The following is a 16,968-nucleotide window of genomic DNA, read 5'->3' on the forward strand; positions in this document are numbered from 1 at the left end:
CCCTAACCAATAGTTTGATATCAAGAAAAAAGCCTAATGATGACATTTATCCACCAGTGGTCTCAATGGGGAAATAATTAGGCACCCGAGTGTCTTCTAGTTAGAGTAAAAGCTTAGTGTGGAGCAGAAACTCTTTTAGCCCAGTAACAAGGAACTCCTTTCCTCCAGGTGTCAATGGAGGCTGAGTGGGGAATGTGAACTTCACCCATATGCAGTAAAAGAGAAGATTTGAATAAGATCCAACTCCTTGTAACATAATAAGTAAAATATCTATGATTTACTTGAAAATCACTTGCCATAGTCAGCACTTTAATAATCACAACATAAATGAGAAAAGGCAATATATCAACATCAAGATGACACAGATAATAGAATCATCTGACAAATATTTTTAATAGTCACAGTAAAAATGTTTCGGTGATCAAATGTGAACATCCATAGAACAAATAAAATAGAAAGCCTCAGTAAGAAAATAGAAAAATCTCATAAAGAAATAGAAAGCATAAAAAGAAATTAATAGGAAATTTAAGAATAGAAAAATCCAATCAAAGGAACTTTAATAAAGGAAAACCTCAATAGATGAGCTCAGTGGCACACTAAAGATAACAGAAGGAATGAATCAGTGAATTTGAAGATAGAACAATAGAAATTATCCAGTCTAAACAACAGAGAAAAAATAGTCTCTTAAACAAAAATAAACAAAAGATTAAAAGCCTCACTTGTAATGTATTACACTAGACATAATATTGATGTCATTATAGCTACAGAAGAAAAGCAAAACAATAAAGTAAAAAGAGATATTGAAAAAGGATATAAAGGCTATGAAAATTTCCCAAGTTTTGGGGGAAATTTCCCTAGATTCATGAAGGTGAGCAAATTCCAAACAGGATACAGTCAAAGAAACTCACACCAAAACCCTTTATTTTCAAACTTCTGAATGCTAACGACAGAAAAAGATACTTTGAAAGCCATCAGAGTTAAAGAAAAAAAACCTATATGGAATACCAAACCAGTGAAAGCAGTTCTGTCATGGAGATCATGACATTTTTAAATGTTGCAAGCAAAGAACAATCAACTCAGAATTATATACCCAATGAAAATATCCTTTAATAATGAAAAGGAAATCAAGACATTTGCAGAAGGGAAACTAACAATCACTGCCAACCTGTGTATCCTAAAATAATGGTTAAAGGCAGTTCTCCATTTAAAAAAATGGGGCTGGGGGGCTGGGGTTGTGGTTCAGAAGTGGAGCACTCACCTAGCTTGTGTGAGGTATTGGATTTGATTCTCAGCACCACATAATAAGTAAATAAATAAATAAATAACATAAAGGTATAAAACAAACAAACAAAAATCGGTTCTAAAAAAATGGGGCTGGATGTGTAGCTCAGTGGTTGTGTGTGTGCTTATTAGCATGTGTAAGGCCCTGGGTTTTATCCCCAGAACCAAGAAAGAAAGAAAGAAATGGAGATTTTTTTTTAACACCATTTCTACACAATCTCATAAAATATGAGGAAATAACTCATTAATTTTATTAAGTTGGTGTTACCCTGATCCAAAAACAAGAAAGAATCTTACACTTTAATGTCTCAGAAAAATAAATGCAAAAATCTTCAACAAAATATTGGATAATCAAATACAGCAATGTAGAAAAAGATATACTCTGTGACCAAATAGAATTTATTTCATGTATAATTCAGTATTCATAAAGCAATGTACTTTACAATATCAGCAGGCTAAAGAATAAAATTCATGCCAGGTGCAGTGGGATACACTTTTAATCTCAGCGGCTCAGGAGGCTGAGACAGGAGGATCACAGGTTCAAAGCCAGCCTCAGCAAATTAGTGAGTCCCTAAGAAACTTTGCAAGACCCTGTCTCTAAGTAAAACATTAAAAAAAGGGCTGGGGATGTTGCTCAGTGGTTAAGCACCCCTGTGTTCAATCCCTGGTACCAAAAAATATAATAATAATAATAAAAGTCTTATATTGATCGACTCATTAAATCATTGTAGAAAATCCAACAACTCATTTACAATAAAAACTGTTAGCAACCCAACAGTAGAGGGTAACTTTTTCAAAACCACAACAGTTTATACTATAACTTCAACTAGCAGAATAAATAAGAAATAAAACTATTTCCAGACTGTCGTAATAGTGTGTAGGGGTTTCCAAAAATCTACAAAACAACAATAACAACAACAACAAACCTTCATAGAACTATAGAACTGGCAAGTCCCAGGATACAAGATCAACATACCATTATCAATTTTATTTCTGGATCCTAGAAATATACCCATGGAAACCCAAATTAAAAATGAAATGCTATTTAAAATGACTAAAAAAAATGAAACACATGTAAATTTAAAAAACACGCACAGGACTTATATGCTAAAAATACACAAAAGTTTAATGTAGAAATTAAAGTAAAAGTAAATGGAGAGACATACTATGTCATGGCTTGAAAGAATCAGCATCAAAAAGATATTAATTCTTCTAAATTGATAAGCCATTTGATTGCAAATCTTATCACAATCACAGCAAATTTTTGTAGATAAAACAAGATTATTCCAAAATATATAGAAAAACTAATAGATAATTTTGAAAAAGAAGGATAAAATTGGAGAAATCATTCTACCTAATTTCAAGATTATTGAATACAGTAATCAGGACTGCAGTATTGGTAGATGAAGAAACACAGAACAAACAGTGGAATGAAATGGAGAACTTAGAAACAGACTTCCATAAATATTACCAATTGATTTTTGACAAAAGTGCAAAAAAGGAATTCAGTTCCAAGGATGGATTGTGTTGTAGTGATTGAATATCCATAGCTCTGACTTCCTGTACCCCAAGAAAAAAATGAACCTCAGCCTGTACACCTTAATGAAAACATAAAACTAGGAGCTGGGATGTTGCTCAGTGGTAGAGTACTTAAGTGGCATGTGCAATGCCCTGTGTTCAATCCTCTGGACGAGAAACAACAGCAACAACTTAAAACTAAATGGTTGGCAGAGTCAATGTCAAAAATTAAAGCTATAAGATTTTTAAAATATAACAAGAGAAAAATCTTCAGATCCTAGAATTTGTGGGAGAGTTCTTAGAAATGACATAAATCCACAGTCCTTACAAGAAAAAAAAATCAATTAAGTGGACTTCCTCGAAATTCAAATTTTTGCTTTACAGAAGAATATTCAGAAGATAAGAAGACAAGCTATAAACAGGAAGAAAATATTTGTAAACCATGTATCTGGCAAAGGATATATGGCATATATATATAAATTCTCAAGATTAAACATTTTTAAAAAGCTAGAAGGAAAGCAAAAATTCCAATTAGAAAATGTCAAGAGACATTTCATCAAAGAAGATATATGGATGGCAGATAAGCACATGAAAATATATTCAACACAAGCATTAAGGAAATGCAAATTTAAACTACAATCTGATATTACTACACACCTGTGGCTAAAAACAATTAACAGCTGGGCACGGTGGCACATGCCTTTAATCCTAGCGACTTGGGAGGCTGAGGCAGGAGGATCATGAGTTCAAAGCTCTAAGCAACTTAATGAGACCCTGTCTCAAAATTTAAAAAAATAAAATAAAAATAAAAAGGACTAGTTAGTTATATGGCTCAGTAGTTAGGCACACCTATGTTCAATCCCTGGTAACATACCCCCCCCCCCCAGAAAACAACAACAACAACAACAAAACAACTAGCTGATACTGTCAAGGATTTGGAGACGCTGGATCACTCACATATTGTTGAATGGAGTGTAAAATGGTAATCCACTCTAAGAAAGTTTGGTAGTTTCTTTTTAAAACTAACATGTATTTACTATAAGACCCAGCAATTGCACTCTTGGACATTTGTTGCAGAGAAGTGGGAACCTGTGTTCACGCACACACACAACTTGTACACAAATGTTTATAGCAGCTTTATTCATTATAATCACAAACTGGAAATGACCCATATGTGTTTTCAGTGGATGAATGTATAAATCAACTGCAGCACATCGATGCTATGGAATAGTACTCAGCAATAAAAAGAAACAAACTATTGAAACACAAAACAAACTGGATGTATCTCCCAGGCATTATTCTGGTGTGAAAAAAGTCGATTCTCAAAATGTGACATATTGTATGATTCCATTTTTTTAACATTGAAATGATAAACTTACAGAGACAGAGAGCACATTAGCAGCTGTAAGAGTTTAAGGTGAGAGAAAGGAGATTAGTGTGATGTTAAACGGGGAGTACCAGGGAAATCTTTGTATTGATGCAATAATTCCGTATCTTGATTGCTGTGGTGATTTATAGAGACATACTCATGTGATAAAGTGGCATGTTATTGTACCATATTTGATTTTGTCCTATATTATGTCCATGTAAATATTTGAGGAAGTAGATGGAGGGGGGTACATAGAACCTGCCTGTACTATCTTTGCAATTTTCTATGTATCTCTATTTCAAATAAAAAGAATTCTAAAAACTTTATAAAGGTAGTGCAATTAAGAAAATATTGCTAAAAGTTGCTGGACACCAGCTGTACTTGAGAAATCATTCCATTAAATATTGTTGCCGCCATTGAACACTGGACTGTGGATACTGGCCTTGTTACCAATGCCCACCCTGGAAATTGCATTTTCTTGTGACTTCTGCTCCTACCACCAGAATTAGGACAATGGATTCCATCATTGCATTTTTTAATCACTCAGAATAAGTTAGGTGGGTGTTGTAACTGCACAGTGAAAAGGTTGATTCAGCAGGTCTGGAGTGTTCCAAACCCTGTGCATTCCAAAACAAAAATGTCTTGTACAAAGAAAGGTCTGGCTCTTGAGCAACTTTGGGAGGTAACCTCTAAGCCCTTGGAAAATATTCTGCCTGATTTGAGTGTCTTTGTTTGCCCAGGGCCTTGAGCCACATCAGACTGTTTATACTAACAAAGTTTTATGGTAGGAACTTTGGGCCTTGGGGTATTAGTCTGGAGACTGAATAACTAACTCAGGTGCTCCGGGATTAGCTGACTGACCCCCAGTAAAAACCCTAGGTACTAAGTCCTGGGTGAACATCCCTGTTGACAGTGTTCCTTACATTTTTTTCACATTGTTGGGAGAATTAAGCACCAACCATACAACTCCTTTGGGAGACAACAAATGACAATTCATGTCTGGTCTGTCCTGTATGTACCTTTTACCTTTGTTGACTTTCATCTATATCCCTTCATTACAATAAAGCATGTCATATGTATATCACTTTTTGTGAGATCTATGAGTCTTTCTAATAAATCACCGACTTTGAGAGTTGTCTTTGGAAGCTTGCAGCACTGGTAAATCTGAGATCAAATTCTCTTAGGTGCCAAGGGGATGTGAATATTCTGGCCTTTGTGGCATTTTCAGTAGCAACTGTTCTGTAATATAAAGTATATGCACTTGTATTAGCTTACTGAAATGTGAACTCCTAAAGCTGAGCATGGTGGCACACTCTCCTGTAATCCTAGTGACTCTGGAGGCAAAGGCAGGAGGATTGCAAGTATCAAGCCAGCCTGGGCAATTTAGCAAGACCCTATTTCAAAATAAGAAATAAAAAGTGGGTTGGAGAAGTACCTCAGTGGCAGAGGGCTTACTTAGCATGTGTGAAACCTTGGATTCAATCCCCAGTACTGCAAAAATAAATAAATAAATAAAAGTGGGGGAGGTGCTGGGGATATAGCTCAGTGGCAGAGTGCCCCTGGGTCAAAAAACCCTAAAAATCAACAAGACAAAGACAGAATACCCAAATAAAAAATAGATAAAAGACTTGCACACACACTTCACTAAAGAAATTTAATATGTCCATTACTGTGTTCTGCCACACTACTTCCAGAAGCATAAATAAAACACAAAAATGTCCATAAATATGCATCAGTCTGGGAAAATTTGAAAAAGTCTTATAACATGAGGCACTGTGGAGTATGTCAACCTTACTTTTGGGCACGTGATGTTTTAGAAATAAAACACATCACGCATTAAAATGAGAATAGCTGGGTGTGGTGGCGCATGCCTGTAATCCCAGCAGCTCAGGAGACTGAGACAGGAGGATCAAAGCCAGCCTCAGCAAAAGCGAGGCGCCAAGCAACTCAGTGAGATCCTGTCTCTAAATAAAATACAAAATAGGGCTGGGGATGTGTCTCAGTGGTTGAGTGCCCCTGAGTTCAATCCCCAGTACAAAAAAAAAAAAAAAAAGAAAAAAAAGAAAGAAAGGAAAAAGAAAAAAGAATATGTATAGAGGTGTTTTGATTGAAGTGGTTTTGGTAGATGCCCCTCCTCCTCAAAACCTTATGACTTACATGAATGTCTGTGAGGGGAAATTTGCATTCTTGTTCACACCCATTGTGGAATATTATGCAGACATTTAAAAGAATGAGTCAGGTAGATGTTGTTAAATGAGGTAAATCAGATGCATAAAAGATTATGAAATATCTTAATTCTTGTAAAACAATGAAACATGGCTTTTTGAAGTTAGAGCTATGTCTGGCAGGTGAAGATAGAAGTGAAAGAATAGAAAGCAGTAAGCAAAAGAAGTCAAATTAAAATATTTATGGCATTTCTATAATCCTTTTGATGTAAGATTTTTCATGTATTTATTATGCATAAAATGGTATATGGAAAGGTAGCATAAAATCTTAGCAACTTTCTCAAGATGATGTTTACATAATGTCTAAAATATTTAGATAATATTTGGAGCTTTAATAATAAATAGATTTTAAAATGACAATGTAGTATTTGTATAATGAAAAAATAAGTTAATTGATCCCAGGAAAAATGTCTCTTGGGTTTCTTGCTTTAGCAGTATGATTCATTCATTCATCAAATGAATATTTATTGAGCATATAAAGTGTTTCAGGCATTGTTGTATGTTCTGGGGATGCAAATGAATAAAACAGACAAAAATCTATCTCTCTAAGCAGTTTATATTCTACTGTAGAGAGAAGGGCACAACTAGAGGACATGGAAGAAAGGAAGGACTCAGTTTAAGACCTGTTATTTTGAGTACCAGAGGGATCCAATTGGATAAGTGAGGCAGGCAGTTGGATTAGGGATCTAGAATTCATAGGCCTTGTCAGGACTGGAGATACAGATATGGAAGCAGATAGTATATAAAATGGTGTTTCAGATCTCCTTTCCAGAGTCTGATCACGTCTCACTGCAGACACTTTACAGAGGAAGTGCTGAGGAAAAACAGGCAGCTGACAGGGGAGGTTGCTATGCAACAGATGAGGAAAGTCATCCAGCCAGGCAGAATTGATGTTGGCCCTTGGGGACCAAATGCTGCAGTCCTTCCTAGCATTAGCTTCCTTTCCTATGCAGGCTCCTGGCAGGAGCTGATGCCAGAACAAATGGGAAGTGTACAAAGATCTGCCTTGGATTCTGGCAAAGTATCAGTTCGGTTTGAGTCATCTCACATGTGTCTACGTTTTCTGGCTTTTTGAGCCTCTCCAGCCATCCTGGAAGCAGAGTAGCCTGTGTGTCCTTGAGCAGGACCCCATTTTCTGTGCTTCCCACTCTGCATACTGAGAAAGCAGGCTCAGAAGTCAAGTGACCCAAAGGGGTTCAGCTGCCAGGGACAGAGAAGCCAGGCACTCCATCTCTGGAATTCTGAAGCCCAGCCCAGCTTCTTTCTGCAAGATCACAGCTGTCTCAGGCCTCAGGCCTGGAAGGAAGCAGGAGGCCATTGACTCTGAAGCAGGGCTTGCCATGGCACAGACACACAAGTGCCTGACTTGTGTGTTCCGGGAAAACGTTGGGGGGCAGGGTGATGCTGTCACTCCTAGGAAAGAGTCTTGAGAGTGGGAGCAGAGAGAGGGCCCAGTATAGGATCCAGTCCTACCACATAGAGCAGGCATGGTTCTGGGTCTTGAATGCAGAGCCTGAGCTTAGGCCTCCTGGAATGCAGCCCTTGCTTGTTTGGGGGCAGATGTAGGGGTGGGGGTGGTCTGTTTCTCAAATGGAGGAGGGAAGCTTGCCTTGGTCCCCAGGCCAGCATAAGCAGAACAGAGGCTTTGCATTCAGGAAGACCCATACCCAGTTTTTGCATTTCTATTTACTGGCTCTGTGACCTTGTGTAGCCTGTGCACCCTGTGCCTCAGCTTCCCTGGTCTGTAAAATGGGGAGGCTCCCATCCACCTTCCAGGGCTGCTATGTCAGGAAAATAAGCCACCGCACTGATCCTGCTGTGAGGTACAAGCTGTGCTTTTCTCTGCCCACTCCCCTTCCCCTCACAAAATGTTTCCATGGCTGGAGCTGCAAAAAAAAAAAAAAAAAAAAAAAAAAAAAAGGCAGGAGGGAAGCTAGTGTTCTGAGCCTGGGCGCTAGTGAGGGGGAACATGTAAGTCACGTGGCGGGCATATATTTTACCTCTTTCAACAGTGTATCCTCTGGCCTTCCTTTTCCTGGGTTGCAAAGTAAATGAACTCCAGGGGAGGCCTAGCACTTGTTGCAATTAGAGACCCCCTACAGAGATACCCTCAATAGAGACCTAAGTGGTACTCTGCAGGCGGGTAGAGAAGCCAGCAGTTCTGACCCTGGGGCCTTGAATAGGGGAGGGACAGAATAGAGACGCATTGCGGAAAAGGTAGGGGGCCGATGTGTGGGGCTAGGGGTGGGACCAAGAGGCTCAGCGCATCTGTTGGGGGAGGGGATGTAGAGGAAGGGGAGGAACTGCTGTACACTGTCGACCTGGTTGGTGGTGGGGTGGTGTGTTGGCAAAGGGGCGGGACCTTCTTCCAGTGCACATGCGCGTCGTAGTCTCCAGGACGAAGCTTTTGTTGGGAAAGCAGGCGGGACTCTTATTTGGTCGGTTAGCTCTTGCGCATGCGCGCGGCGTCCTGAGGCGGTGGGTGGTATATTAGGCGAAGAGGCGGGGTCGTCTAAGCTGCCGCGCTGGCATTTTCTCCTGGATAAGGAGAGAGTGCGGCTGCTGAGAGCCGAGCACAGCTATCCCGATCCTCTGAGTCGTGAAGAAGGGAGGCAACGAGGGGGTTGGGGTTGGGGCCTGAGGCAAGGTGAGATTAGCCCCCAGACCGGGCATCTGCCCCCTGGTGCGGGCTCCCCATTTTCTGCCCCCGACCCCTTTACCCCGGATTCGGAACCCCTCTCCATTGCCTGACTCCCCACATCCCCCACCCGCTCTTTCCTGACTCGAACCCCCGTTATCACCCTAGGAACCCCTGACCAATCCCTGCCATCGTTCCTCACAGAATCCTCACAGATTTCTCGATCTCTGTCTGTACTGTTATTCCTCCTGATTCGAAACCTCCATTCAACTTCCCAAGCGCGAATCCTATCCTAACCCGAACCCCGATTGGGAAGCTTCTCCCTGTCAAGCTTCTAGAGATCCAGAATCTCCATCGGGACGCCCGCTCACTTTTCCCGCTCCGTCCCTCCTCACATCCAGCCCCTCCTCCGCCCCCACAATCAAACCACGCGCACGCACACCCCTCATTTCGGCCCTCCGTGTTTGCCCTCGGTGGTATAACGCCCAGCTCCTCTTCCACAACCCTCAGGCTCCGCTCTCGCCAGAGGGACAGGAGCCATGGCTCAGAAAATGGACTGTGGTGCGGGCCTCCTCGGCTACCAGGTGAGATCTCCGCTCCCCACCCCACCGTTTCCCGGGCAGACACTCCCCCCGCCCTTGGGCCCCACGGGTCGGGTCGCCCACACGCCAGGATCCTATTTTGCCCTCTTTTCGTGCCTAGACTCCTTCGTCTTTCAAATTCCCAGCGTTTATCAAAGGGGGGTGGGGCGGCCCTTTTCAGCCATCAGTCCCTGCTCAGAGAAAGGGGAGACCCTGTTAGTAGTCAGGGCAATCTGCCCAGAGAATGCGGGTTGGGTAAGGAACCATTTTATTTTTCCACAGTCCTGACGCGTGTGGAGCAGTCTGTCGCCCCCTCCCCCAACCTCCCGCCTCCACCCGCCCTTTCTCCCGCATTCCCCCCTCGGGCGACCCCCCTTGTGCTCCTCAACTCCTCGCTCCGCCTCGCGTCCTAAGCTTCCTCCGCAAGCCCCACTGGCTCTTCCCTGAGCCCACTCCTCCGTCCCTCAGCACCACCCTCCCCACTCGGTTAGCGCAGCTCTGCACGCTGCCCCGCCCCTCGTCTTGCCCCTGCGTCTGCCCCCTCCACCCGTCCCAGGTTCTGCACCCGCCCCGCCCCCCTAGTCTGCTCCCTAGGTGTGTCCCAGCCTCTCCAGGTTTTGCACCAACTGCCTCCTGCAGCTCCCCTACTGCGCTGCGCCCCTCCTCCTGCTTCTGAGGCCCAGACATTGAATTTTTTCCCCCTGTATTTTGCAGGCTGAGGCCTCTGTGGAAGACAGCGCCTTGCTTATGCAGACCTTGATGGAGGCGATCCAGATATCGGAGGCTCCACCTACCAACCAGGCCACAGCAGCTGCCAGCATGCCGAATGCTAGTCCCCAGAGTTCACAGCCCCCAACTGCCAATGAGATGGCTGACATTCAGGTCTCAGCAGCTGCAGCTAGGCCTAAGACAGCCTTTAAAGCCCAGAATGCCGCCACAAAAGGCCCAAATGGTGTCTATGATTTCTCTCAGGCACATAATGCCAATGAGATGCCCAACAATCACCCTAAGGCAGCCTTTAAGTCTCAGAATGCCACCCCAAAAGGCCCTAATGCTGCCTATGATTTTTCCCAGGCAGCAACCACAGGTGAACTAGCTACTAACAAGTCTGAAATGGCCTTTAAGGGCCAGAATGCCACTACTAAGGTGGGCCCAAACACCACCTACAATTTCTCTCAGCCTCCTAATGCCAGTGAGGTGGCCAACAACCGGCCTAAGACAGCCTTCAAGGCTTGGAATGATACCACTAAGGCTCCTACAGCCGATACCCAGAACCAGAATGTAAACCAAACCAAAATGGCTGCTTCCCCACCTGACATAGAGACAAACCCAAGTATCTCTGAACCTGACGGTGCAGCTGCGCAGACATCTGCAGATGGTTCCCAGGCTCAAAATCTGGAGTCCCGGACTATAATTCGGGGAAAGAGGACTCGCAAGGTGAGATCCCGCTAGCTTCGTTTTGCTTTGGGTTCTCTCCTTTCTTCTCTGAGGTTCTTTTTTTCTGAACAAAAGTGTATGTAATTGCCTATACTTGGCTAGGCTGAAGGGGATGTTAAGGTGAATGTTTATTTCTGTCCGCTGAGTGCCCACAGACTAATGGAGAGTTAATACGTAGGCATGTTGACAGCAGCCACCATGTTAAGTCATTTTGCATTTTGAGAGCAGCCACCATGTTAGGTCTTGAGCTAGGCCCCCTCACACAGGTTATCTCATTAAATCTTGAAAATACCTCTTACTATCTAGGGATCATACTTGAGTTTTACAGAGGAGGAAATTAAGTCCCAGAGAGATGAATTGACTTGAATGATTCATTCAGGATGATATAAGCAGAGCCAGGAAGAGTAAGCCTCAAGCCTCCAACCTTGGGTTGCTTTTGACCTGAATTAGAGATGAAATTCTTAAATGGAAGACAGGGAAAGACAAACCTCAGACTCAGGGTGACCAATGGCCAGTGGTCAGGTGGCTGTCAATACAGGTGAGGGTTTAGGGGACCTTCCTGGAATAGATAGGGTAAGGATATAGGACCAACTAATTACCCTCAACTTTTCTTCTCTCTGATGTTGCAGATTAATAACTTGAATGTGGAAGAGAACAGCAGTGGGGATCAGAGGCGGGCCCCACTGGCTGCAGGGACCTGGAGGTCTGCACCAGTTCCAGTGACCACTCAGAACCCACCTGGTGCACCCCCTAATGTGCTCTGGCAGACCCCATTGGCTTGGCAGAATCCGTCTGGCTGGCAAAACCAGACAGCCAGGCAGACCCCACCAGCACGTCAGAGCCCCCCAGCTAGGCAGACCCCACCAGCCTGGCAAAACCCAGTCGCTTGGCAGAATCCAGTGATCTGGCCAAACCCAGTGATCTGGCAGAACCCTGTGATCTGGCCAAATCCTATTGTCTGGCCTGGCCCAGTTGTCTGGCCAAACCCACTGGCCTGGCAGAATCCACCTGGATGGCAGACCCCACCCGGCTGGCAGGGCCCACCCGGCTGGCAGGGCCCTCCAGACTGGCAAGGCCCTCCTGATTGGCCACTACCACCTGATTGGCCACTGCCACCGGATTGGCCACTTCCTACTGACTGGCCACTGCCACCTGACTGGATCCCTGCCGACTGGCCAATTCCACCTGACTGGCAGAACCTGCGACCCTCACCTAACCTGAGACCCTCCCCCAACTCGCGTGCCTCACAGAACCCTGGTGCCCCGCAACCGCGAGATGTGGCCCTTCTTCAGGAAAGAGTAAGAGCTATGCCTTCCCACTCACTTCTCTCTTGCTTTTTTATGTTGTTGTTGTCCTCCCATTTATAATGAACCAAATTTTCTGCAAACATATTAAAGCTTTGATGATTTCCTTTTCTCCTCTCAGGCAAATAAGTTGGTCAAGTACCTGATGCTTAAAGACTACACAAAGGTGCCCATCAAGCGCTCAGGTAGGCATCCAGTGCCCTCCTCCAGAGATCTGCCCTGCCCCTCCCTTTGCTTTATGGTCATCCCTTTGCTTATATGTCCCCTCAATTTCATAGCTAGTTCTTTATTTTCCACCTTTGAGGACATTAGCTGTATTATCCTCAGTAAGGCTGGCAAAGGGGTTACTGCTCTATGGCCCTGCTCAGCCCAGGTGCTCCCTTTTCTCTCCTTACAGAAATGCTAAGGGATATCATCCGAGAATACACTGATGTTTACCCAGAAATCATTGAACGGGCATGCTTTGTCCTGGAGAAGGTGAGAAGGCAGCTCTGAGGGACAGGAATGATGGGGAAAGTCTTGATTTCAAAGATTCATAGGGTTCCTACTGGGAATTTAGGGCAGTCACACAGGGAGGTGATTGACAGCGTCTGGGTAGCTTGTGATAAATTTTGTAATTTCATAGACTGTTTTCTTTCCCCTATAGAAATTTGGGATTCAGCTGAAGGAAATTGACAAGGAAGAACACCTGTATATTCTCATCAGTACCCCTGAGTCCCTGGCTGGCATACTGGGAACGTAAGATGGGAGAGGAGGTGGAACATGGCCTTTCTCAGTGATGCTTTTTTTCCGGGAATTTCAAATAGGTCAGGGTCCAGGATTCAGGTTCACATAGCAGGTCATGGGCAGAGCTGGGATATAATTCTCTCCTCACTAATGAATGTTGGGGAAGCTAGAAGGGTAAGTGGTCTGGGGTCTCTCTGCTGAAAACATGTTCTTTTTGTACTCTTTTAGGACCAAAGACACACCCAAGCTGGGTCTCCTCTTAGTGATTCTGGGTGTCATCTTCATGAATGGCAACCGTGCCAGTGAGGGTGAGTGACTGGACTTGCAGCTGGGGGTTGGCTACAGCCTGATTTTCATGCTCATTTTCCGTGCCTTGTCTCCTCTTGCCTCCCATTGCAGCTGTCCTCTGGGAGGCACTACGCAAGATGGGACTGCGTCCTGGGTATGATTGGGCTCTCTCATCGCTTGCCTGTTTGAATCATCCTTTGGCAACAGAGGATGGTCCCAGGATTGCATTAACCTGGTGGTCTGGGGGTTTGGTTTGGGAAGAACCAGAGCCCAAGGATGTTACCTGGGAGGATGGGGAAATAGTCCTGAACTCTCTGCCTTTTTTCTCATCTCTGACCTTGTGCTAGAAAGCTCTTTGCTTTTCTTTGGGCAAAGTCAAGTAATTTCTGATTATAGATTCCTTTCTTTTCATTTTTAACTGTTAGGGTGAGACATCCCCTCCTTGGAGATCTGAGAAAACTTCTTACTTATGAGTTTGTAAAGCAAAAGTAAGTGATGCCTAAGGGGTCTTTTCTGGGTATCATGATTCTGACTGTGTGATGGTCTGCCTCAGAAATCCCCTTCTAAGCTCATTTCTTAACTATACCTGTATGTAAGCTCACAAAATGTGTAATTAGGAGTTACTCCTTGAGGTTGAATTTTTCTACAGCATAGTTGTTTTACAAGCAAAACCTGTCCTCCATCCCCATGGTAGACATTTCCAAGCCTAGGGCAGGCAGAGACTTTTGTACTGCTATATAATGATGGCAGTAATCCTATCTGGGGGCTCATTGAAATGATTACAAGAACCTGGAGCTAGAGCTTTGGCAGAGGGGTGAGGTTAGCGTTGTCCTCTGTGTGACCCTAAACAAGCCTCCTGTGCACCTCTGAATGATTGCGTACTATAGAATCACTGGCACAGGAATTCAGAGGTCTGATTATTAAAGTGTAAATAACCTGATTGTGTTTAGGAATGAGTCTGGTAATAAGAGAGTTGCTACCTGAAATCAGGAGTTTCAAAATCTGAGGTTATTGTGCATTGGTGGACTACCATTCTCTTTGGGTAGGTAGACACAAGACTTTTTTGCTCTTTCAGATACCTGGACTACAGACGAGTGCCCAACAGCAACCCTCCCGAGTATGAGTTCCTCTGGGGCCTCCGTTCCTACCATGAGACTAGCAAGATGAAAGTGTTGAGATTCATTGCAGAGGTAATGGAGGAACTGCTCCAGAATTGATAGGTTAAGGGATGAGGTATCACTGGCTGGGAAAGGCCCAGAGCAGGAATGAGATCCTAGGTATGTTGTTGTTGTTATGTAAGCAATAACACAAATTTAGGTGCTTAATATGTATTGGATTCCTAATATATAGTAACTAATACTGTTGTGAGTTTTGTATTGTTTTATTTTTTGGTCAGGTTTTTTTAGTATATTTTTATTTTTTCCAAGCTTTATTAAGACATAGTCGGTAAAAATTATATATATTTATGGGTTACCTGGGTTTTTTTTAAACGTTGGCTTTTTTCGTTTTTTTTTTTAATTGACTAATAAACATGGTACATATTTGTGGGGTACAATGTGATGTTTTTATGTATTTATATATTGTGGAATGGTTAAATGAATCTAATTAACTATCACCTCACATATTTACCATTTTTTTTTGTGGTAAGAATGATTAAAACCAGCTCTTAGCAATTTTCATATATATAATACATTAACTATAGTCATCATGTTATACAGTAGATCTCCAGAAATTATTCATCCTATCTAACAAAATTCCCACTGCTTAACCAATATCTCCCCATTCTCTACCCTACCCCAGACCCAAGCATCCACCTTTCTACTTTACTTCTATGATTTTGACTTTTTTTTTAGATTTGACACATAAGTAACATATAGTATTTATCTTTATGTATCTGAATTATTTACTTAGCCTAACGTCCTCTAGCTTTACCCATGTTGTCAAAAATGTTAGGATTTCTTTCTTTATAAAGGCTAAATACTATTCCATTGTGTGTATAGACCACCTTTTCCTTATCCATTCATCTATTGATGAACAATTAGGTTGATCCTATATTTTAGTAGTTATAAATAGCTTTTATTTGTTTTTTTTATATGTCAGGTTCAGAAGAGAGACCCTCGTGACTGGACTGCACAGTTCATGGAGGCTGCAGATGAGGCTTTGGATGCTCTGGATGCTGCTGCAGCTGAGGCTGAGGCGCGGGCTGAAGCAAGAACCCGTATGGGAATTGGAGATGAGGCTGTGTCTGGGCCCTGGAGCTGGGATGACATTGAGTTTGAGCTGCTGACCTGGGATGAGGAAGGAGATTTTGGAGATCCCTGGTCCAGAATCCCGTTTACCTTCTGGGCCAGATACCACCAGAATGCCCGCTCCAGATTTCCTCAGACCTTCGCTGGCCCCATCATTGGCCCCAGTGGCACAGCCAGTGCCAACTTTGCTGCCAACTTTGGTGCCATTGGTTTCTTCTGGGTCGAGTGAGATTTCAGGTAGGTACATCAATTTGGATCTTGGAGGGTATAGGGTTGATGGGGTTGTATATATCTGCATAAGCTAAGATTCATAGGAAATCCTTGTTGGGGAGATGATGGAAGTATAGGAAAGCACTGTTTGATATTTATGTTGTTATTTGATATATATCATTAATTTTTTTTTTTACTTTTTCTTTCTTGTGTTCACAGATATTGCTCATCGGTTGCAATAGTCTTTCCCCTGAGTGAGGCTGAAGCCTCAGATTCCTTCTAAACACAAGCTATCTAGAGAGCCACATCCTGTTGACTGAAAGTGGCATGCAAGATAAATTTATTTGCTGTTCCTGTCTATTGCTTTTTTTTTCCTTGTGTGCTGTCAAGTTTTGGTATCAGAAATAAACATTGAAATTGCAAAGTGAACTTGATGTGCTCTGTTTTTCTTTTTTCTGTTTTTTTTTTTTTTTTGTATTCAGGGAGAGATCAACATATTTAATGTGAGAGGACATCAGCTCTAACCTGAAGGGTGGATCAGCTTTCACCTTTGAAATGTGGGAGGATCCAGCTAATGGATTGGGAACCAAAAGGAAGGAACCATAGTGCACACAAGAGACCCAAGAATAGTGTAGTTTATTCAGTAAATATCTCAAAAACGTGTAGATATATTGTTACATGTCCTGGAGTGATATTGAGAGAAAAGAAATGAGGGAGAACTCCAAGTAATGACAAGGTTCAGAGTGGGAGTTGAAGGGGAGAGATGAATCAGTAAGTTGGTTATACTGTCCATGTGGGAAGTGAAATATCTCCAAGGATGGAGATAGGAGTAGGAGTAAGAACAGTAGGAGCCACGTGCCAAAATCAGGAAGAAAATATACCCATAGCCACATTGTCCATGCCTCCTCCCATCTCTGGGAATGCAGCCCAGTTAGCCTATCCCTCTAGGAAACCCTCATCATTCCTCACCCCCACAGAACCAGGCTTTATCATAGAGACAGGGTTTTATGGACAGTGAAGGAGGACTTACAATGGCCTCTTCTTTCCTGCAGGGAGAAAGAGGAGCCTTTGTTGTATAGAGAAGAAGGATTAAGTAAGACAAAGCTCCAAACTTAGATAGCCTTTTGCTGTGACTGTACAGC

At 43.0% G+C, this 16,968-nt stretch overlaps 1 protein-coding gene across 1 annotated transcript; it reads left to right on the forward strand.

Moving 5' to 3' along the window:
• Positions 1-8,820: 8,820 nt before the first annotated feature.
• On the forward strand, positions 8,821-16,255 carry MAGED1 (MAGE family member D1). Its single transcript, XM_081277239.1, has 13 exons — positions 8,821-9,040; positions 9,542-9,615; positions 10,327-11,049; positions 11,679-12,347; positions 12,475-12,538; positions 12,751-12,830; positions 13,000-13,091; positions 13,308-13,387; positions 13,479-13,521; positions 13,793-13,855; positions 14,443-14,557; positions 15,468-15,853; positions 16,046-16,255. The coding sequence occupies exons 2-12, from the start codon at positions 9,571-9,573 to the stop codon at positions 15,843-15,845; spliced, it is 2,352 nt and encodes a 783-aa protein (XP_081133365.1). The 5' UTR covers positions 8,821-9,040; positions 9,542-9,570; the 3' UTR covers positions 15,846-15,853; positions 16,046-16,255.
• The last annotated feature ends 713 nt before the right edge of the window (positions 16,256-16,968 follow it).

This window comes from Spermophilus citellus (genome assembly GCF_964194105.1).
Source record: "Spermophilus citellus genome assembly, chromosome: X".
NCBI lineage: Eukaryota > Metazoa > Chordata > Mammalia > Rodentia > Sciuridae > Spermophilus > Spermophilus citellus.

Coding starts and splice junctions, on each gene's coding strand:
- MAGED1 (XM_081277239.1), top strand. CDS start 9,571: ATGGCTCAGAAAATGGACTGTGGTGCGGGCCTCCTCGGCTACCAG. Junction 9,616..10,326: donor CGGGCCTCCTCGGCTACCAG/GTGAGATCTCCG, acceptor TGTATTTTGCAG/GCTGAGGCCTCTGTGGAAGA. Junction 14,558..15,467: donor TGTTGAGATTCATTGCAGAG/GTAATGGAGGAA, acceptor TTTATATGTCAG/GTTCAGAAGAGAGACCCTCG.